The following is a 19,718-nucleotide window of genomic DNA, read 5'->3' as shown; positions in this document are numbered from 1 at the left end:
GTGGAATCTGTGCTGATCTGTGAATCATCTCAAAACAGTCCCTCCATGGTGAGACCTTTCTTTGTTACAGTTAATGGCTTATAGTATTTTTGAATAATTTTTGAAACTTACAATGTAAAGTGTTTGAGTTTTCCAGAATTCCTTAGTTCTGGCATTCTACTTAACTTGCCTGATAGCTGCGGGTGACTAAATTACAGTCTTCAATCAAGGACGGGTCAGATTTGAAATATAAATAAACATCCACTTGAGACTGTAGTTTCAGGAACCTTCAAACTGTGCTGTGACCATTTAGTATCTCATGCAAGACTTGGAGGATAAGAGATTTTATGTCTAGGATGCCTTTTGTTACCTTGAGGTTCTGTAGAGGGTAAAGCTATCTATAATCAAAGGACTGGGCATTATTACCACGGATAACTTGCTTTATACCAAGTGGGAGAGCCACCTGGAATTTAATAACATCTTTTTCATATTTTTCTAGGGAATACAAGGAGAATATTAAAAAAGTTGACGAGGGTATAAAAGAAATTGTTTTGATGATTGAAAATTTCTATGGAAATGATGGGAAAACTGCATTTATTTTAACTTCTGACCATGGAATGACAGACTGGGGTGAGTCTTTTTAAATATTGAGTCAGCTGAGTTTTTTGGATGAGTATCTAGAGTGCAATTAGAGCTCTGTCACATTAGAAGATTTGGAGCCCCTGCTTTGATTTGATATTGCAAGTGTTGCTTGTGTATGAGACCTATGCAAATTAGGAAATGGTTAATTGGCTGCAGGGGCCCTCATCGACCCTATGACAGCTGAGTTGCATATCTGGACAGTAAAAAATAAGTTATTAGGGTAAAGTTTAACTCCCTTCGTGGCTGGTAGGGGGGAGAAAAAGATCTGAAAAACACCTCTGTCAGCCGCCTGGCAGAAAACTAGCCTGAGCTGGGGGAGGTTGTATTATTTGGTTGCCAACCTCAAAGCTGTTGCAGTCCGTGTGGGACAGATATAGTTATCGTTTTGCTCTTGAAGCACCTGGGAAAAGTGTCAAACCTGTCTGGGAGCTGGTGCAAAACTTTTTTTGGGTGTTTTTTTTTTTTTTGCTTGTGTTGTCCTGTTAAGCACAGCAGAAAGGATGGGACTTCTGTGTGATCTTTCTAGAGGAAGCTGGGATGGAAGTGTAGGTGGATCAGCTGAGAGTACAGGAAGGAGAGTGAGGCAGATGGCCAGCCAGGCTGGTACTCACAGAGGGCACTTGTGAAGGACGTGACCACAGTGGCCAAATGACTTGAGGCAACTTTGGTGTAACTAGATTAAGGGCAGATGAGAAGAGTTTACGGCAGTGAACTCATTTAGACAAATTTTTTTTTTTCTCCGCTTTTTTTTAAGAATTTTAAGAACACTCCGATCCTTGTGTGCAGCCAGTGAAAGTGATAAGTCTCACTGCTGATGCTGTGTGTGTTTGTAACTCCTAACTGTGATACTTTTAAACCACTTCAGGCAAAATTCAGCATCTTATTCTGTGTGTGAAATCCTAAACTTTTCAAAAGGGAGGGATGCAGACTTTCTGTCATCAGAGATGACAAAAATATTCATATATTTATTAGAAATTAGCCTAATTAGCATCTGCTCATTTGCAAAATTGTCCGTTTTGAATTTTATTTACTGTTGAGCTGACTGCCACTTGCAATAAAGTTTTAATTCTGGCATTATTATTTTTTGTCCATTTCAAGTAATCATCAAGTAATCACCTACTCAAAGCAGGATCAGCTTTGGGATCAAACACGGCTGCTTGGGCTTTATCCAGCAGGGCTTTTTAAACCTCAATGGATGGAGCCTATGCACCCCCTTTGGGCGGCCTCTTGTCTGCTGCTTGCCTGCCCTCACGGAGGGAAAAAGGTTTTATTTACCTGCAATCTGAACCTCCTTTTTTCCAGCTCATGCCTGTTCTCTCCAATCCTCTCACTGTGCACCACAGTGAGAACCTGGCTCCATCCTCTCTCAAACCCCCTTGCAGTGGGGTACAGGCAGGAAGCTCTGTCACATCCTTCCCAAAGCTCCAGGCTGAACAAGTCCCAGTCCTTCCGCCTCTCCTCACAAGTCAAGTGCTCCTCTGACCAATTTGGGGGGCCCCCCACTGAGCTCATTCCAGATGCTTGATATCTTTCTGGCACTGGAGGGGCCCAAATCTGGGTCCAGTGTCTGGAGGTTGTCTCACGGGTACTGAGTCGAGGAGGATAATCCCTTTCCTGGACCGTGCTCCTGTTAACACAGCCTGGGGTGAAGCTGGCATTCATCACTGCCAGAGTGTGCTGCTGGGGTGTTCTCATTATGTACTGGATCCTTTGAAGGGGGAATAAAAGGTTATAGGAGTAGCTCTTCAGGCTTTAAGAACCATTGGTCTGTTGTAGTTTTTTGTCACCTCTTTCTGTCTGAAGAAAAAGCTTGATCTTCTGCCAGAAGTGTTAATAACTTTAAAGTTGTCTTTAGAGAGTCTGAGAGCAAAGCCAGAGATGATGCTCAGGCCCATAGCCAGAGGTCTGAAGGCTAGTTCAGTGGTTTTTTGTTTGAGCTTGTAGTATCAGCAACTGCTGCAGTCTTGCAGTGGTTATTTGTAGAATGGGATCTGCACCAGTTTTAAAACAAATTAAAAATGAAAAGGGCTGGGGGGACCTATTAAGGAAGAGAACATGTTCTGAACTTGACATGATCGAAGAAACTCTGGTTGTTGGAAAAGACCAATAAAATCACTTGCTTTCTTAGTCGTACTCCATGATTTTGCTTTAAGGTGAGCTCAGGTGGAACTGCTGACTACCAGCATAGGTGTCCCACATCCACCCTCACCTTGGCCACTTGTTCCTGCTACCATCCTGGCATAAGTACTACTGTGTGGTACACTGGACGGCAGAACAGAAAACTAAACAACAGCACCCTTTCCTTCCTTTTCCCCTGAAGAGGTGTGTTTGGAGGGTGCTGAGGGGTGGAACAGAGAACTGACCCAGCTGAAAATCAAATTATTTTGTTTCTCCCTCTTATAATTCAGAGCAGGCTGAAACCTGGTTCTTGTAACAGAGGGAGGGTGGATATAGCTGCCTCTCTCAGCTGCATCTGCCTTAAAGTATTCACAGAGGCATTGTCTCAGTAAAATGCTGATGGAGCTGGTGACTTGGCTAAAATGAAAACTCACCAAAAAATGCACTTTCCTCTTGCAATAGAAAGAAATAACTGATGCCTGGAGGATGGAGGAAGTGCCTTCTCCATCTGCTCTTTTCCCAAGCTCTGCAAAGAAGAGCAGTTGTTGCTGCTTTTGAGCCCAGAGAGTGTCTTTCAAGGGATTTCTGAACATCGGAAATCTTATTCCCAGACCTGTGTGTTCTTAAGCTTAGGGCTGTTTAAAGAACGCAAAGCTAGCTCTTCAGCTCTGCCATTAGTGATTGTTGTACAGCCTCAATGCTATTCCCAGTTTCATACCCAACTCTGGTTTTTGTTTTTTTTTGTTTTAAAGAAAAAGGCTGTCCTTAAAACAATGTGTTATTCTCTTTTGTAATTATTAATATATGTATATACACACACAGAGGGAAGAGTGTGTGTTTATGCAAATACAAGGAAAATGTATAATCTTGTAGACCGTGCAGTGATCGGCATAGCATTTGTATAATAATGTCATTCCCTTTGAGACTGGGTTATCTCACTGCTGCGGTACCTCAACCACTGAGTTCAATGACTCTCAAGCTTGTGTCGCTTTTGCTTCAGTGCAGCTGCTGTTGAGACATCATAGTTTTAAAGCTTCCTGCTTTGGGCGGCTGATACGTTAATCTGGAGGGAATTAATTTCCCTGGGGAAGGAAGTCGTGTTTTATCAATTTTTAAGGAGTCTTTTACCAGGCTTTGAAACTTTAAATCTGAACTTGTATCACTGGGGACAGAATGACAGTTGCAATACATAGTCTTCTGGTTTTGAAATGGAAGTCTAATCCTTATTTGCGGACCAGAGATCAGTTGTGTATTACTTTTTGGGCACGTGCCTCATTTTACTCAAATCAACCATCCCTGATTTCCATGGCATGCTCAGGATAGACATATGTATGTGTTTTGAGCAGGTAATTCCTCTACATCTTGAGGCTTTCAAATATTTTGGCTTTATTTTCTATATGTTAACGGTTTGAGTTTTCTCATATACAAAGTTGTATCTTCGTAAGCTTGACTTAATTGGCACTGATTTCCCAACTTGTGACTTGAATTTAGCCTTTATTGTTAGTGGCAAAAAATAAACTATGAAGCTGGAATAGGTTGTCTGTCACAGAATTTTAGTATGTATACTGTAACAAGAACTTATTACATGTATGCATGTGTGTATATATATGGGGTTTGTTTGGTTTTACACCATGTACCTTAAAGTTTACACCTTTGTTTTGTCTGGTATGTCTTAGGATCCCATGGAGCTGGTCATCCCTCAGAAACTTTAACACCACTGATTGTTTGGGGTGCTGGGGTGAATTATCCACAAAAAGTCACATCCCAGTTCTTTGAAGACAATTTTTTGAAAGGTAGGTAAATTATAAAACTTCAGTGCAAGATTTTGGTGGAAAGGGAGGTGTTTAACCATTACACCTATTGATCTTCACTGATTTCTGTTCTAGTAAATATGACTTGCTTTGTGTGGTGTGGAAAGAAGAGGTGATAGGGCACGCCTGTGGAGGATATAGCAGAATTGGGTAGATAATACCAGAGTCAGTTTTCTTTTCTAATCATGGAATTGAAGACTTTCTCTCTTTGGGTACAGGAGGCTATTCACAGTCCTAAAACTTAGTTCCAGAGGAGGCTTAATTCTTCAGAAAACTCCCAGAGGTTAAAAGCTAGTTGTACAGAAACAAGATAAGTTGACATGGTCTAAGACTCTTCTGTAGCTTCACAGTACAGCCCTGGGGACTTTCCAAGCGCTGTCTTGTCTCACTTGCATCCTTGTGGCTGTTGTGGAAATGTAAACATTGAGAAAAGTCTTTCTCAATGAAAAACTGTGACTCTTTACTGCTATTTTTCCCCTTAGTAGTCTATTTAAGAAGAGTAAACTTTTTTTTTTTTGCAGTTTATCAAGCTGCATTAGAGAGGAGAAAACAGGCAAAAATGACTTCAGCTCTGAGGTTTTAACCCCGCCCTGCTCTTGACAGGATATTTGGGAAAAGATTAAACATAAAGGACTACACAGATATAGAGCATGCTAACATTTCACTCTTTGTGATTAACTGCTGCTGTAGAACTATGACATCTCTGATAAAACTGAAAATGAGTTGTAGAATAAAAAATAGGAAACAGTAAAACCAACTGATTTTGGTGTCTGTGATGGCTGATCTGCTCGACTTCTGAAGACGCTTGCTCTCTCTAAGCGTTGATCTGTAATAGTTGATTTTTACAGCTGTCAGTTTCCTTGATTCTCAGCAGCTTGAGTACCGCTGAGCGTTTGACTTCAAGTAATGATGAAAATAGTGTGAGAGCATTTCAAAAAAGATGAGCATTGAGCTGACTTCCAGGTACACAATAGGAAAAGGCTTTTGGCTGTCATCTGTTAGGAAATGTGTATTTTCTTAAAGGAGGGATGTGTCTGCACCCTTCTATGCCGCTTCATGTTTTCCTTCTGATGGTTTAAAAAAAAAACCAAAACAAACAAAAAACAAACCAACAACCAGAAAAAAGAAACCAAACAGCCCAAAGCAAACATCAGAAACTCCTCCCTTCGTTCTGGACTTACTCTGCAGCTGTCGAGCATGTTGTTGCTTTGTTTGTCTACTATCTTTACAGGTTCTTAATTGCCAGGGATAATCTCTATTGGAGATTTGAGTCTCTCTGAGTACCTTGGGAGTTTGAATCTCTGAGTAATTAGTATCTTCTTAAAAAGTGACTGTTCTCTCTATGGTAGTACATTATAGCTTCTAGTAGGCTATGTATCTTAAAAGAAAAGATTGTTGTTGAAATGGAAGTTGGCACTTTTGCAGGTCAATACGGTTCAGCTACTCCATTAAGTTACAGTCCCAAGCTATTTTCACAAAGCTAACATATGAAAGAAAAGATGCTTAAAAGAGGTCGCTTAAAGTTCTTTGAATTTGCCTTTCCTGCTCCATACAAAAGCAGCTGAGACTGTGCAGGAGAGGAGACTGTTTTCAAGACTGCCGTGTCACTGATGTATGCGAGTGTCTGACTTCACGTTTGCGATTGCATGCACCAGTGCTGAAGTTCTTGCATCTATTGACAAACCTTCCTAATTTCTCCGAGTTAAGAGTTCATGGAAGAGCAGAATATTTCTAATGCTGACAAACTTCTTATGCTCTGTTCAATGCAAGCAGGCTGTAGGCATCTCAGTGAATTGTCTCTCTTCTCATCATTGTCATCCCAGAGGCAGTGCCAACAGGCAGGACTTAGTCTGTCCAATTTGTCATAGAAAGATAAAATGTGTTCCTTGGATGGCTAGAAGGGCACGGTGTTTGCTCTGGGATGACTGCCTTTTCCTCATCAGTCCCTTCACCTGTGCTCTGCCTTCCCTTAGGCCTGGGCATGCAATCATCTTGGAAAGATTTGTGATGGCAGCCCTGCATCCCGTGGGCAATGTGTGGTATTACCCTTTTGGTTGTTGGCTTGACCCTTCTTCAGAAAGAGAGAGTACAGAGCTGCTCTCTGGCTCCTCAGCACAGGCCCTGCCATGTGGCCTTGGGGCACAAGTCCAGAGAAGCCTGCAAGTGAAGACACAACCTTCTGCAGCAGAAGGATGTGAGGTGGTTGTTGTCATCTATACGCATCCCTGTTTCGAAGGGGTCTCATCCTGCTTTGCCACGGCTGAGGGAGCTCAGCGTACCCCTTCACTGGTTTTGCTTCTGTGAGGTTTTACCTGAGATTTCCTTTGGTTCATGTAGCCTCTTCTTGAACCCTGATGTTTCCCCTGGACTGTTTGCATCTGACTGCCCGGAGGGCTGCAGTAGAAGCAGGGCAAGGTAAAGGAAAAAAAAAACCTATCAAGCGGGTGGAAAACTGTGCTGAGCACTGTACAGGAAACCTCGACAGTGAGCTGGAATTGTGGGCACCACGTACACCCAAGGCAACTCAATCCCGGGAGTACAGCCCGGACTGGATGGTCTGAAGGTGTGTTCTGGTCCTCGAGAGCTCCAGGGCTCAGTGGTTTCCATACAGTTCCTGGTCCGAGGCAGATGTCTTCAACTCTGTGCCTTTTGGGAACATCTGAGTAGGGGAAGTGGAGATGTAAAAGCTTCTGACAAAGCTAGATGTTCATCTAGCAGAGCTACAGTTTCTTCCCACCTTAAGCACACAATGTGTATGTAGACAGTTTTCCAATATTTTTCATTGGAAAATGTTATTTAAAGGAAAACAAACAATGCATTTATATAACAAAAATATGGATGAGAGTCTATACCTCTAGAAATATAAACGCATTTCCTTTTCTGGGAAGCAAGAGGAAGCAAATTTGTTCGTTTTGGTGTGAGTTTAACACCATTCATGATTAATGCTGGTAATACTTCCCCTGCGTTGCCATGGGAACTCGCTGTAACTGTATGTCTCACTACCGTTAAGGTACATGGTTGCTCTTTAGGGGGCTCGTGGGACCAAATAACAGTGAACCTGTACTCAGACCTCCAGAGCTAGCAGTGGTATGAACTAATTGCCGAAAATAAGTTTGGTACATGCAATACTGCAAATGTGGATGTTTCCTGTCTTGGGCTGTTTTCAGCTGAGACAGGTTTGGATCTGGCACAGACAGGGTCTGTCGAAAGATGGAGAAAGAGAGGTATGGTCTGGGATTTGAATGTGTGTTTGGAGAAAATGCATGAGGTTGAGCCAGACCTTTGAGCAATTGGTTTACTGGTATTTTTCATGAAGCCTGTTTCTGGTGCGTTTAAACTTCTACCCCACATAAACCCAAAGGATAATTTTTGGGTAACATGGCTATACCAACAGTTATCTGAGGTACTAGGCAGACTCCTGCTTCTGTCTGTGCTGTTTCTGCAGTGTCATTTCAGCAAGTGGCGTTAGCAGGGCGGCAACTGGCCCGTTTAGCTTTGTGTACTGGGGAAGGTGGCTATGCCCCTGTTGCTAACATTGTTTGGTTTCCAAGTTGAGGGTAGGTGCCCTCAACGTCTTTACTGCTCTGAGATTTGCTCTAGGTAAGTCATTGACAGTATTTAAAGTACTGTATCAGCAAGTCTGTTTCAGCCTCGATGGTGTTTTCCTGTGTGTCTTATTTTTTTTAAGCTTGAATAAATAAATAAGCCCTGTGTTGTGTGTTTGGGGGTTTTTTTGGTTGTCTTTTTCCTGTTCATATTATTGCTGTGAGTATTGGGGCAGCAAATTTAAACATTAGGAAAAGAAGACATAAAAAAAAAAAAAAAACCCAAACAAATCTAAATAACTCTCTACCTCCAAAGAAAACAGGCAATTTCCTCTTTATTTCCTCAGAGGCTAATGAAGAACAGGAAAATACAGTTTTGAACCAGCTTTTTGTATGATGTGCCACAGCTTTAGGGGTTTGTACATTTGGCTTTGTCTCTGCCTTTGTTATAGTTGTTCTGATTGCTAAATTGTTGAACTTTTCCCTTGAGCCTGCTCTTGGCCAATATTGCTTATGGCAGACATGAAGTATATTTGTACCACTCTGTGCCAGTATATTGGGGACCTTGGGTTAACCTTTTTAAAAAAAACTATTGAAGAGATTTAAACAGCCCTTCTCCTAAACCTGAATTTGAATCTTTTAGTTGGCACGGGAGGTAATACATCACTTTCTATACTGTGCTGAAAAAAGAATAAAAACCTGAGACTTTCTTCAACTGATCGGGGTCACAATTGCAGGCAGCAATTTATCCTGATGGATAAAAGAAAATGTGAACTGAAATGAATGCATGTTATTGTTTCTGCCTGTTGAGTTCCATCTGTAACTCCTCTTGAGCTACCATCCTAAAGCCAAATTATAATTTTCTTTAGTAACAACACTTTACAGAAAACAGCAACAAGACATTAAATGTCAACTGAATTATCCCTTTCAAATCTGTGTAGATTAGCTGTTCATGTGCTCTGTTATTTCTTGCAGAATGGAAACTGGAGGACTTGAAGAGACTGGATGTCAATCAGGTATCAAACATGCCTAATTTAATAGCTCATAAATTTTCCCCTTAAATTGAGTTTTGTATGATTTAAACTAATTGATGGAATTTGAATGAATGATCACACTGGCATATCATTTCCTTGGAATATGTTACTTAAATGTTAGAGTTGCAGTAGCAATATATTCAGCATACTGAATATAATATGAAAAACTTTAAGTTGCTTATTAACACATGTGGCAGCTGCATACAACCTCTCTTCCTGAGGATGCATTAATTACACCATTTTTAGTTATGTGATCGCATGCCATTGTAGAAAGAGTGGAGTACAATATGCCAGGTACTCCTTGAAAACTCAGTGCATTATCTGAAGGTAACTTGAATAGCATCTAATGTGTTTTCAGAGTGGGATTTGTTTTTGCAAACCTTTAGGAATAACTTTTGATGCTTTCCCTCTACTTTCTACTTTGAAAATGTTCTGGAGCTGAGCTTAGAGCTCCTTGGTATCTCCTATGAAGTTGCCCAGCTAAACACACAAAAAAAAAGCATGGTCTAACGACTGTGTTTCCCAAGTTGGTAAGTGTTTGCTGTATGCTTTTTGCTACACTGAAGTTAGCCACGTGTGTGTTCAATGTAGGTTTTCAGAGCTACCTATTTCAATGTCTGTATTTTATCACTTTTTCCAGAAGTTGCTATCATTATCGAATCAAAAGCAATTCTTGCTGTTAAACCATGGGTTTTTTCAACAGGGTCTGTGATTATGGCCCAGCCACTTAGCAATTTAGAGAATTTGTACTGTAAAGGAAGGAAAAAGAGGTGGACGACTTGACCCCTGATACTAAATGAGCCAAGCTTTTTTTAAATCATGATAACACATATATATGTATGTACCTGAAGCTTTTTTGCTGCTTTCTTCCTATCATCCTATGAAACCCACTATTTGAATAACAGACTCCAAACCTGCTCAAACAAGGAAAATAAGGTTGTTTTAGGCAGTTGAAGTTGGGAATGTTCTGGATCAGCTGCTTTCAGCAAAGCTCTGGTACAAAATTAGAAATGAATTTTCTTCTCCAGGTTGGCAGGAGTTATGGGGAGAGACTGTATGCAAGAGTCTCGAGTGTCACTATGTTCTGGGTAACGGAGTCCCCAGAGACAGAGCTCTTGTACTGTAGTACGTGTGGGTCTGTGGGTAAAAATAGGAAACTAGACTTCTGCTTACTATTACACATGTATATTGACCTCTACAAATAATGGCTTGGAGTCTCCTTCTGCACAGCAAATCAGGCTGGAGCAGTGCCTGTGGTTTCAGTACAGTTTCTTCAGATTTATGCTGGAAAACCAAAGAATTTTGGTGCATAGTTTTATATCAAAGGAGAGTATAAACCTGGTGAGAGCCAGTGTTTATCATCGCAAGTAGAAGGTAATGGTAATGTTTTATGAGAAGCCTTGGTGTAGATTGAGGGGCCTTCCTGAGAGCTGACGGCTGACTGGGACATGAGTAAAAGTGCAGAATTCCCCTCTGAAGGGGAGAAGGTGAGTAATTGGCACCATGGAAACATGGGATAAGGAGTGCTGTGAAAAGCAGTATATTCAGTGTACTGCTTAAAACTGTAAATATGAAATTAGTTCTTTCAGTGGTATAAATAGTCATAAAAAGTGGTATGCCTCTGAGTGCAGTGAAGGAGATAGTGAATTCCTGTGAATAAATACTGTGGGATTTTATATTCGTTTTTTAAATTAAATGTATTTTTGAAGTTTTGTCAGTACTGGAGCCTCACATTTTGAATCTAATCATGCCATGATGAATCCTGGAAACAAAAAATATTATAAAGGAGTTTTGTGTGTTATAACTTCACAGTATTATTACCATTTACTTTTGAAAATGCAGATACATTAAAATTAAACTGAATTTATTAGCTCTAGAAGCTGGAAGTATCTTAAAATGGGGATGCTTTCTTTTTGCACAGGCTGATATTGCACCGCTGATGGCTTCCCTTATTGGTGTGCCTTTTCCCCTGAATTCTGTGGTAAGATGTGCAAATGTTTTTCTGTATTATAGAAATCTGCTTGCACAGAGGTGTTGGGGACAAGACCTGAGGCATGTGAGGGGAAAGGTTATAAATTTGCAAAACTGCTGTAGGTTATAGAGACTGCTTGTAGTTTTAGCTTTATATGTATGTCTTCAGTTTGGAGCATAAACTCGATCTTTTTATGCATTGTATAGTGCTTTCAATTGAAAAGGCAGCTGATCCTTTTATAATCTGTAACTTTATACTCTTGAGCTACATAAAAGTTTTTTGTTACTTTGGATTTAGGGATGCTAAAAACGCAGTATGGTTTGAATAACACTTGATTTTGATCATGAAAGCTGAGCCTGTAAACAAGCTGGTTCCTGCAATTTAATGTTTAATTATTTCTTGTTTAAACTAGTGTACTTTCTTCAGATGGTATCTTGTGCCTCTAATTTAGTGAACAGTGAATGCACTCACTGTGAGATGTATGTTTCTTTGAATTTCCTTCATATATTGTTACATAGTCCAAAGGTTGTCTCATAAATATCTAATCAACAATTAGCATTACTTTAGTGTGCTTTCATGCTGCTTGTTTCGTTTTTAAAACTCCTACTTACAGCATATTTTTCAAAATATTTCTTCTGGAGTCTGTGTCCCAAATTCTGTCCGCTTGTCCTGCACTCACTGCTGGTCATGCGGGGAAAGCTGCCCAACATAGGGTGGCATGGGAACTGCTTGCTTTCCCATCATGAGTACTGGGTGAGTCAGGCCCAGGCAAGTCTTTGGATGGAAGACATGTAGGATTCCAAAAAATGGCTTCTGATTAAAGGTTTTTTATTACTATATACTTTAATAATGACTTCTGTTATTGACCTTTTTTGCGTTTCTGTGGGAGGTGGGTTATTGTGAACAATCCCTGTAAGTTGTGAAATTATATGAGAAGAGTATGTTCAAGGGAGTTACAGTAGTTATTTCAGCCGTAATTTGAAGTATTCTTACTGCTAATTTGTACCGCCATTCAGTTAGAGAGATTTCTGTTTCTTCATTTAATTTTTTTTACATATATATGTATTTTTTTCCCCAGGGAACTCTACCTCTTGAATATCTGAACAATAGTGCTCATTTCAAAGCAGAGAGCATATTTACCAACGCTGTTCAGATTCTTGAGCAATTTAAGGTAACTAAACATATGGTAAATAAAAATATTTCTTCGAATAATAGTTGTTGCTGTGTGCAAAGATAATTATACTAGGATATACGCTGTATGTAGCATGCTGCTATTCAAAGGACTACAATTGAATGCACGTACTGGGTGATGTTGATTGACTAGCTGTGAGCCATATCTGAAGGAACTGAAAGACTTTTAATAAACACCTTCTATGTAAGAAGGATGAGTAACTTTTTTTTCTTGATTCTTAACATAAATGCTGATATTCATTAACGGTAGTGTAAACCTACTTGCAGTATGAAGGTAGAATCTGAATGCTGATACCTGAAAAGGGATATACTGCCTTTGGGGCTGGGAGACAAGACTCTAAGTCAGGGACAGTATACAAGCAGATCAAAAAGGTAACAGGCACCTGTCCATTAAAGAAATTAAATTAGTGGCCTAATTAACTTTTAACTAATGCTGTTGTATCTGTTGTTTTGCTTTGCAAGTGTTCATCTCTGGCTTCTCTGTCTTGATTCATCTAATAGTGGATAGTATCCGATTATGAGAACTTGTAGTCCAGACAAAAAAGGTTGTTTCACTAGATGGTGGAATAAGAAACAGTCCCAAATCCAAAAATCACAGTTTTGGCAAGACACAGAAATACTTTGAGGGAAAACCATCCTTTCCACAGACAGGAAGCTGAGCCACACAAGCTGTTGCCCTGTCGGGAAATCTGTGTGATGGTAGTGGAACATGGAACTAGCACCTTCTGTCCCTTGAATGCCAGGTTCCCAAAGTTAGTTTGTGTGGATACCAGGTTGGCAGTGTCAACAGCAGAGTCACTTCCAAATCTATGGTGGAAAGCAGGGGAGGTGATCTATGGGCTGCACATGAAGTTGAAGCATGCCAGTATAACCTCCCCAGTTGGAAGACCTCTGTTCTAAGAATTAAGGATGTGACACACCAGAGGGCTGCACTGCCATACAGCGAGACCTGGACGGGCTGGGCAGAGAGAAACCTAATGAAGTTCAACAACAGCAAATGTAGGGTGCTGCACCTGGGGAGGAATAACCCCACGCACCAGTACAGGTTAGAGGCTGACCTGCTGGAGAGCAGCTCTGTGGAAAAAGACCTGGGAGTCCTGGTGGACAACAGGATGCCCATGAGCCAGCAATGTGCCCTTGTGGCCAAGAAGGCCAATGGCATCCTGGGATGCGTCAAGAAGAGTGTGACCAGCAGGTCGAGAGAGGTTATCCTGCCCCTCTGCTCTGCCCTGGTGAGGCCCCATCTGGAGTAGTGTGTCCAGTTCTGGGAACCCCAGTTCAAGAAGGACAGGAAACTGCTGGAGAGGGTACAGCAGAGGGCTACAAAGATGATTAGGGGCCTGGAGCATCTCCCTTACGAGGACAGGCTGAGGGACTTGGGTCTTTTTAGTCTAGAGAAGAGAAGGCTGAGGGGGGATCCGATCAATGCTTATAAATACTTAAAGGGTGGGTGTCAAGAGGATGGGGCCAGTCTTTTTTCAGTGGTGCCCAGTGACAGGGCAAGAGGAAATGGGCACAAACTTGAACATAGGAAGTTCCACCTAAACGTAAGGAGGAACTTCTTGACTCTGCGGGTGGCAGAGCACTGGAACAGGCTGCCCAGGGGGGTGGTGGAGTCTCCGTCACGGGAGACATTCGAAACCTGCCTGGACACGTTCCTGTGCAACCTGCTCTAGATGGACCTGCTTTGGCAGGGGGGTTGGACTAGATGATCTCCAGAGGTCCCTTCCAACCCCATATCATTCTCTGATTCTGTGTGACTCAGGTCTTTTTCTGTTAAATTGGTGTATCAGGGATTATATAAAAAAAAAAAGAGTTCTGGTCCTCCTTTAAGTTTACTTTTCTTCTGTCATATTGTGGTGCTAAATTGTCTGTTTTCTTCTTGGCTGCCTTGTTTCTAACACTGTTTTGGAAGGATCGTACGTGAATTTCCTTTGTGTTTCTCTACTGAAGCAGAGTAGCGCAGTGGCTTAGACATGCCAAGTGGGTTTTCACTTTTCCTGTGATGGGCTGACCTGATCACAGTTTCTACTCCCTGGAGAGGATGTTGCCTTGGATGGCTAGGATGAGACATGCAGGTTGCTACTTCAAGCTGTCAGATTGTGGGAGCAGTGTGCTAGAAAGTTCCTGTCTGCACTTTGCACCGGCAGTCAGACTCGAGGGGGGCTGCTGCAAGAGGCCTTAAAGATATTTCGAAGGGCCTTGGGCAAAGTGGCTCCGATAGCATTAAAGCCTTCTATTTTTATCCATATGCATGTTAATTGATCTAACAGCATTGCTTCGGTAGTGTTACCACAGTGTAGTAGCTCCTGTCTGGCATATATAATACCGATTTCATTGAGGGAGGTTGTCATTGAAGTCTGGTAGCATTTCTAGCCGTATCTTCCCTTTATACTCCAAACTGTAAAAGTCCTTCTGTGAAAATCATTGGCTGGGGGGTGGTTTATTTTACCTACTTTAGAGCAGGTCTATGTTTCCAGGAACACTAGTTCAGCACTCGAAAGAGTTAGACATATGAGAATACAACACCTAGTTTCCTGGACAATGTATGGACAATGTGGTTTCATTCCTTTTCCAAAGTCTTGGAACATTTCTGGGACTTTTAGTTCAATGTCTGATACAGTTTTTAGTCTTGTTGCAACTTGCATATAATTTTTAATTTTTTTTTTATGCAGGTTAAGATGAGTCAGAAAAAGGAAACTACATTGTCATTTCTGTTCACACCATTCAAGTAAGTGCCTGTAAATACTGAATATATTTTACATGGTTGTTTGTCTTACTACCGTGGTATTTCAGTGAGATCCAACAACAGAGATATTTGATCTCTTCAGTCTCTTTTTAAATGATACTGTATATTTGACTATAAAACTTTGCATTACAATGAACTCTCTGTGATTAATTTCTATTTTAAAATTCTGGCTAGAAGTAGATTATTTTTTTTAAATCCATTCCTTACATTTAGTCTTCCATTAAGGGTTATTTGCCTAACCTTTTTGATAATATAGTTGTATATAGACTGCATGGTAGTTTACACTGACTTTTGTTCTTTTTTGCTATATTCTTTTAGTATTCCTTGAGAGAGGTGTAATTCTTTGTAGGGTCAGGAAATGCAATCTGTTCTCGTTTAGATGTATATAAAAGTAGAACTAAGAATTGTTTCTTCTGTGATTTAAATTCTAATGAAAAGCAAACAAACAAAATGCCTTGCATACAGAAAAGAAGATCAAAATCTTTAGAATTTGTGCTGCCTGATGTTAGTGTTTCCAGGGCTGTGAAGGAGTCTCTGTAGTGATTTGTGTATCTGTGAGCTCTGTGTTCTAGTGTGTGGAGCAGTTACTGACCTGCTCACCCTTCAGTCTTATCCAATTAAAGCTGCTTTTTCCTTTCTCGTTCCCCCCTGAAAGGTTTTTGAAAGTTATGCTATGGGGGCACGTGATACTGTTCAATTCTGCTTTCAGTTTGTGGAATGCTCCAAAAACACTTTGTCACCAAGAGCAGCTGTTTTTCTTTGGGAAACAAAACTGATGTTAATTAAGACCTTTAAATCATACAAGCAGTAAAAAGTACTTGAGTCTCTTCCTGTGAAGTACATTTAACCGCTAAATAAGATTTCTGTCTTTCTGAACAGAGATTTACTGTGTTATTTTATACCACTGGCTTCTTCAAAGGGAAGGGTTCAAGACAGTCTCTGAGACCTGAGTCAAGTAGATCTTGGGGACATAATGAATGTTTTAGATCAAATTCTGATTAAGAATGACAGCTGCATTATCAAAGAATTTACTGAGCCGTATAGAAGTAAAATGCCAGATGGAAAGAGTGGTCAGTCGTCTTTGATTCTGTGGGGAAGACTATTAGTTTGATTTCACAGCTCTTTTTTAAATTTTACCTTTCCTCCAGAAATGTGTCTGATACTGTAAAACAGGACGTTTTTCTTAATGCTAAATTTACTTTTAAAGGAACTAAGTATTAATGGTTGCCTTATGGACTGGTATGTATTCTTTTTTGTGATAGTTGGATTGTTTTAAGTGGAAATGCTGCAGACACTTATCACTTTGAAAATATGACTGCAACTTGGTAGGAACATGATGTTACTTTGGCATGGTCCATTGTAAAAAATAAACTTATTTTACTTTTTTCAGGGATTCTTAAAACTTTTCTGAAACAGAATTTGCATTAATGGTCCTTCCGGGGAAAGGTTTTTGTGCGAGACCAAAAGAATTGCTTGAATGTATGAATTATCTTACAAAAGGTGCCTGTCTTTGCACGTTGTTTAGGCAAAGACTTTCTTTGGTTCCTGAAGCTGCTATTGTTTATCTTTGCTCTAGGAAAACAGGAAAAGATTCATAGCACAGATGGTCACACGTCAATGCAAATACTCATCCACAGTGTGCTGTGGAGGGGAGTTTGGGGAGATTCTAATCAGTCTTCACAACTCTCCTTGACTTTCAAAACTTTCCATCGTCTGAGAAGCTACTAAGGGGCTTTGTCCAACCAGTTACTAATACTTGGGATGAAACAGTTGAACATCCACTTATTTTTAAGCAGACAAGTCACTTCCTAGTGCTCCAGCTCACACGAAATGAAAGAAACCTGAGGCAGTTTTAGACATGACCTGTCTACAGGTCTGTCCCCTCCTTCATGTGGAGGTGACTGTGTGAACAATAAACATGAGCCAGCGCTTCAGCTGCAGGTCATGATCTGATGTATTAGGGTAAGGCAGCCCTCATCAGTTCTTCAAACAAATTTTACTTGAACCAAAGCGAGATACTGAGGGAAAGGCACAAATGCCCTTCTGCTGGCTTTGCTGTGATGCTTTTTTTTGGTGGTTGTGGTAGTTTGACCCTGGCTCGATGCCAGATGCCCACCAAGCCACTCTATCACTCCCTGCTCCTCATCTGGGCAGGGGAGACAAAAATACAATGAAAGGCTTGAGGATCAAGATAAGGACAGGGAGATCACTCACCAGTTACTGTCACAGGCAAAACAGACTCAACTTGGGGAAATTAATTTAATTTATTACCAATCAAATCAGAGTAGGGTAATGAGAAATAAAAACCGAATCTTCAAACAACTTCCCCCCCTTCTTTCTGGGCTCAATTTCACTCCCGATTTTCTTCATCTCCTCCCCCGAAGCAGTGCAGGGAGTCAGGAAATGGGGCTTGTGGTCAGTTCATCACACGTTGTTTCTACTGCTCCTTCCTCCTTAGGGGGAGGACTTCTCACACTCTTCCCCTGCTCCAGCCTGGGGTCCCTCCCACAGGAGACAGTTCTCCATGAACTTTTTCAGTGTGAGTCCTTCCCATGGGCTGCAGTTCTTCACAAACTGCTCCAGTGTGGGTCCTTTCCATGGAGTGCAGTCCTTCAGGAACAGACTGCTCCAGCATGGATCCCCTATGGGGTCACAAGTCCTGCCAGCAGAACTGCTCCAGGGTGGGCTCCTCTCTCCACAGGTCCTGCGAGGAAACCTGCTCCAGTGCAGGCTTCCCACAGGGTCACAGCCTTCTTTGGGCATCCACCTGCTCTGGTGTGGTGTCCTCCACAGGCTGCAGGTGAATATCTGCTCCACTGTGGACCTCTATTGGCTGCAGGAGGGCAGCCTGCTTTACCATGGTCTTCACTATGGGCTGCAAGGGAATCTCTGTTCTGGCACCTGGAGCACTTCCTGCCCCTCCTTCTTCACTGACCTTGGTGTCTGCAGAGCTGTTGCTCTCACATATTCTCACTCCTCTTCTCAGTCCTCTCTCTCTTGCTGTTCCACGGGCTTTTTGCCCCCCTTCTTAAATGTGTTATCACAGAGGCGCTGCCACCATCCCTCAGCCTTGGCCACCAGTGGGTCTATCTTGGAGCTGGCTGGCATTGGCTCTTTTGGATGTGGGGGAGACTTCTGGCAGCTTCTCACAGAGGCCACCCCTGTAGCCCACACTCTACCAAAACTTTACCATGCAAACCCAATGCAGTGGTAGATAAAAGGGTATAGAAAGGTACAGTTACTCTACCTTTCTCAGGAGAAATTAAAGAGGCAAAGTTGGGGATAGCTTACTTCTGTGTCTGGAGCAAGAGACCTCTTGGTATGCTGTGCTACATTTCAGAGTGATTGGTAATGGTATGGAGATTGCATTTCTGCACAGCTATACACTATTTGGACTTGTCAGACCAGGTTTGCCCACTAATTTGTGTTAATTTATGGTTAGCCTTGTCCACTGCTGCAGCTGAACACAGTTCTGTGCTGTGTTTCTGCTAGGCACTGCTGTCCTTTCATTAAGACAAGAATAGCTTCTTGCACCACTCTTCATTGATTTGAGTTGTTGTACAAAGGAGTCATATCCTTTTTATTAATCCTTCTGGTGCCTGAAATCTGTAACATGAAGCTCAGAAAGTGTGTGCACCAGCATATTCCTTTTTCCTTCCTAGTCCACTGGAGGTTAATTCATGTCTGAAGTGCTTTGGGACCATCAAGTTATGTAGAAATTAAAAATGTGAATGGTCTCGTTTGGGATATTGTAGATTTTATATATTTTCAGCATCTTGATAACCTGAAAATGAACAAAGATATATCTAAGAACTGTCTTTCCTAAATTATTTAAATTAAATTATGTATTTGAATAAAGTCTGTATAATAGAAGCATAGATATGAGCTCCAGAAGAAATCTGAATCTAAAATTTCAGATTGAGACATTCTCGTTTCAGAGAAGTGAAAATAATTACTATTGAAGATGTGTTTATCTGAGGGGGAGAATATGTTCACAAATAACGTGGTCTGTAGAAACTACAACTTAACAAAAACCTCAACTTAATTTTTTTCAGCCAGAAATAGCATGAAAAAGTTTGTATTAATATTCTGTGGGGAAAATCCTGTTTCTGACCTTGAATTTCAAGTGTTTTATGATCAAGCGACTAGAAGACTGTTCATGACCTTCAGATGCAATGACTTAAAAACTAGTGTTTGAGTTTTATGTTGAATATAAAAAGCATTAAGCTAGTTCATATATATATATATTACAAGCCTATTTTTACTCCTTATTTACACAATGTTGGCAACAGAGAAAGTTTCTTGAATTGATATAAGGCTTCTGATTTCCACAGGGAGTCTCATCCCTCATAGAAACATGGTTGTCACAATAGGCAGGGAATGAAGGAGGTCGTTAGACATGTGCCCGTTCCCACTTGGATCTAAATTGCATCTCTCTCTGAAATCCATCTGTCAGGTCTATAATGATGAGGAGAATGGAGGTGATCTTTGTTTTGTGTGATAGAAACTTCAGTAGTGTCTACTTGACCAGGTTTGAGGCAGGTTAGAATTTGGATAGCTGTATCTATTAATAAGAATGTGTCTGGCTGCCAGTAATGTCATTTTCATTTTGTCAAAGTGCCTTCATCAAGGAACAGATGTGTGTAAAAGCGTATCTTGAGGCTACCTGTGAAACTG

General features: G+C 41.1%; 1 protein-coding gene across 2 annotated transcripts in view; it reads left to right on the top strand.

Annotated features, from left to right (window-relative positions):
- PIGN (phosphatidylinositol glycan anchor biosynthesis class N) overlaps positions 1 to 19,718 on the top strand; it is a 99,356-nt gene that overhangs the window by 20,252 nt on the left and 59,386 nt on the right. For both annotated transcript variants that reach the window (XM_074146242.1, XM_074146243.1), the window contains exons 6-11: positions 479 to 609; positions 4,416 to 4,532; positions 9,071 to 9,111; positions 11,051 to 11,110; positions 12,180 to 12,272; positions 14,968 to 15,023. In XM_074146242.1, coding sequence (XP_074002343.1) covers positions 479 to 609; positions 4,416 to 4,532; positions 9,071 to 9,111; positions 11,051 to 11,110; positions 12,180 to 12,272; positions 14,968 to 15,023 — 498 coding nt within the window. The remainder of the gene's footprint in view (positions 1 to 478; positions 610 to 4,415; positions 4,533 to 9,070; positions 9,112 to 11,050; positions 11,111 to 12,179; positions 12,273 to 14,967; positions 15,024 to 19,718) is intronic.

The sequence above is a fragment of the Numenius arquata genome, chromosome 4 (assembly GCF_964106895.1).
Source record: "Numenius arquata chromosome 4, bNumArq3.hap1.1, whole genome shotgun sequence".
NCBI classification, from domain to species: domain Eukaryota; kingdom Metazoa; phylum Chordata; class Aves; order Charadriiformes; family Scolopacidae; genus Numenius; species Numenius arquata.
This window is presented reverse-complemented; position numbering and strand designations above follow the sequence as displayed.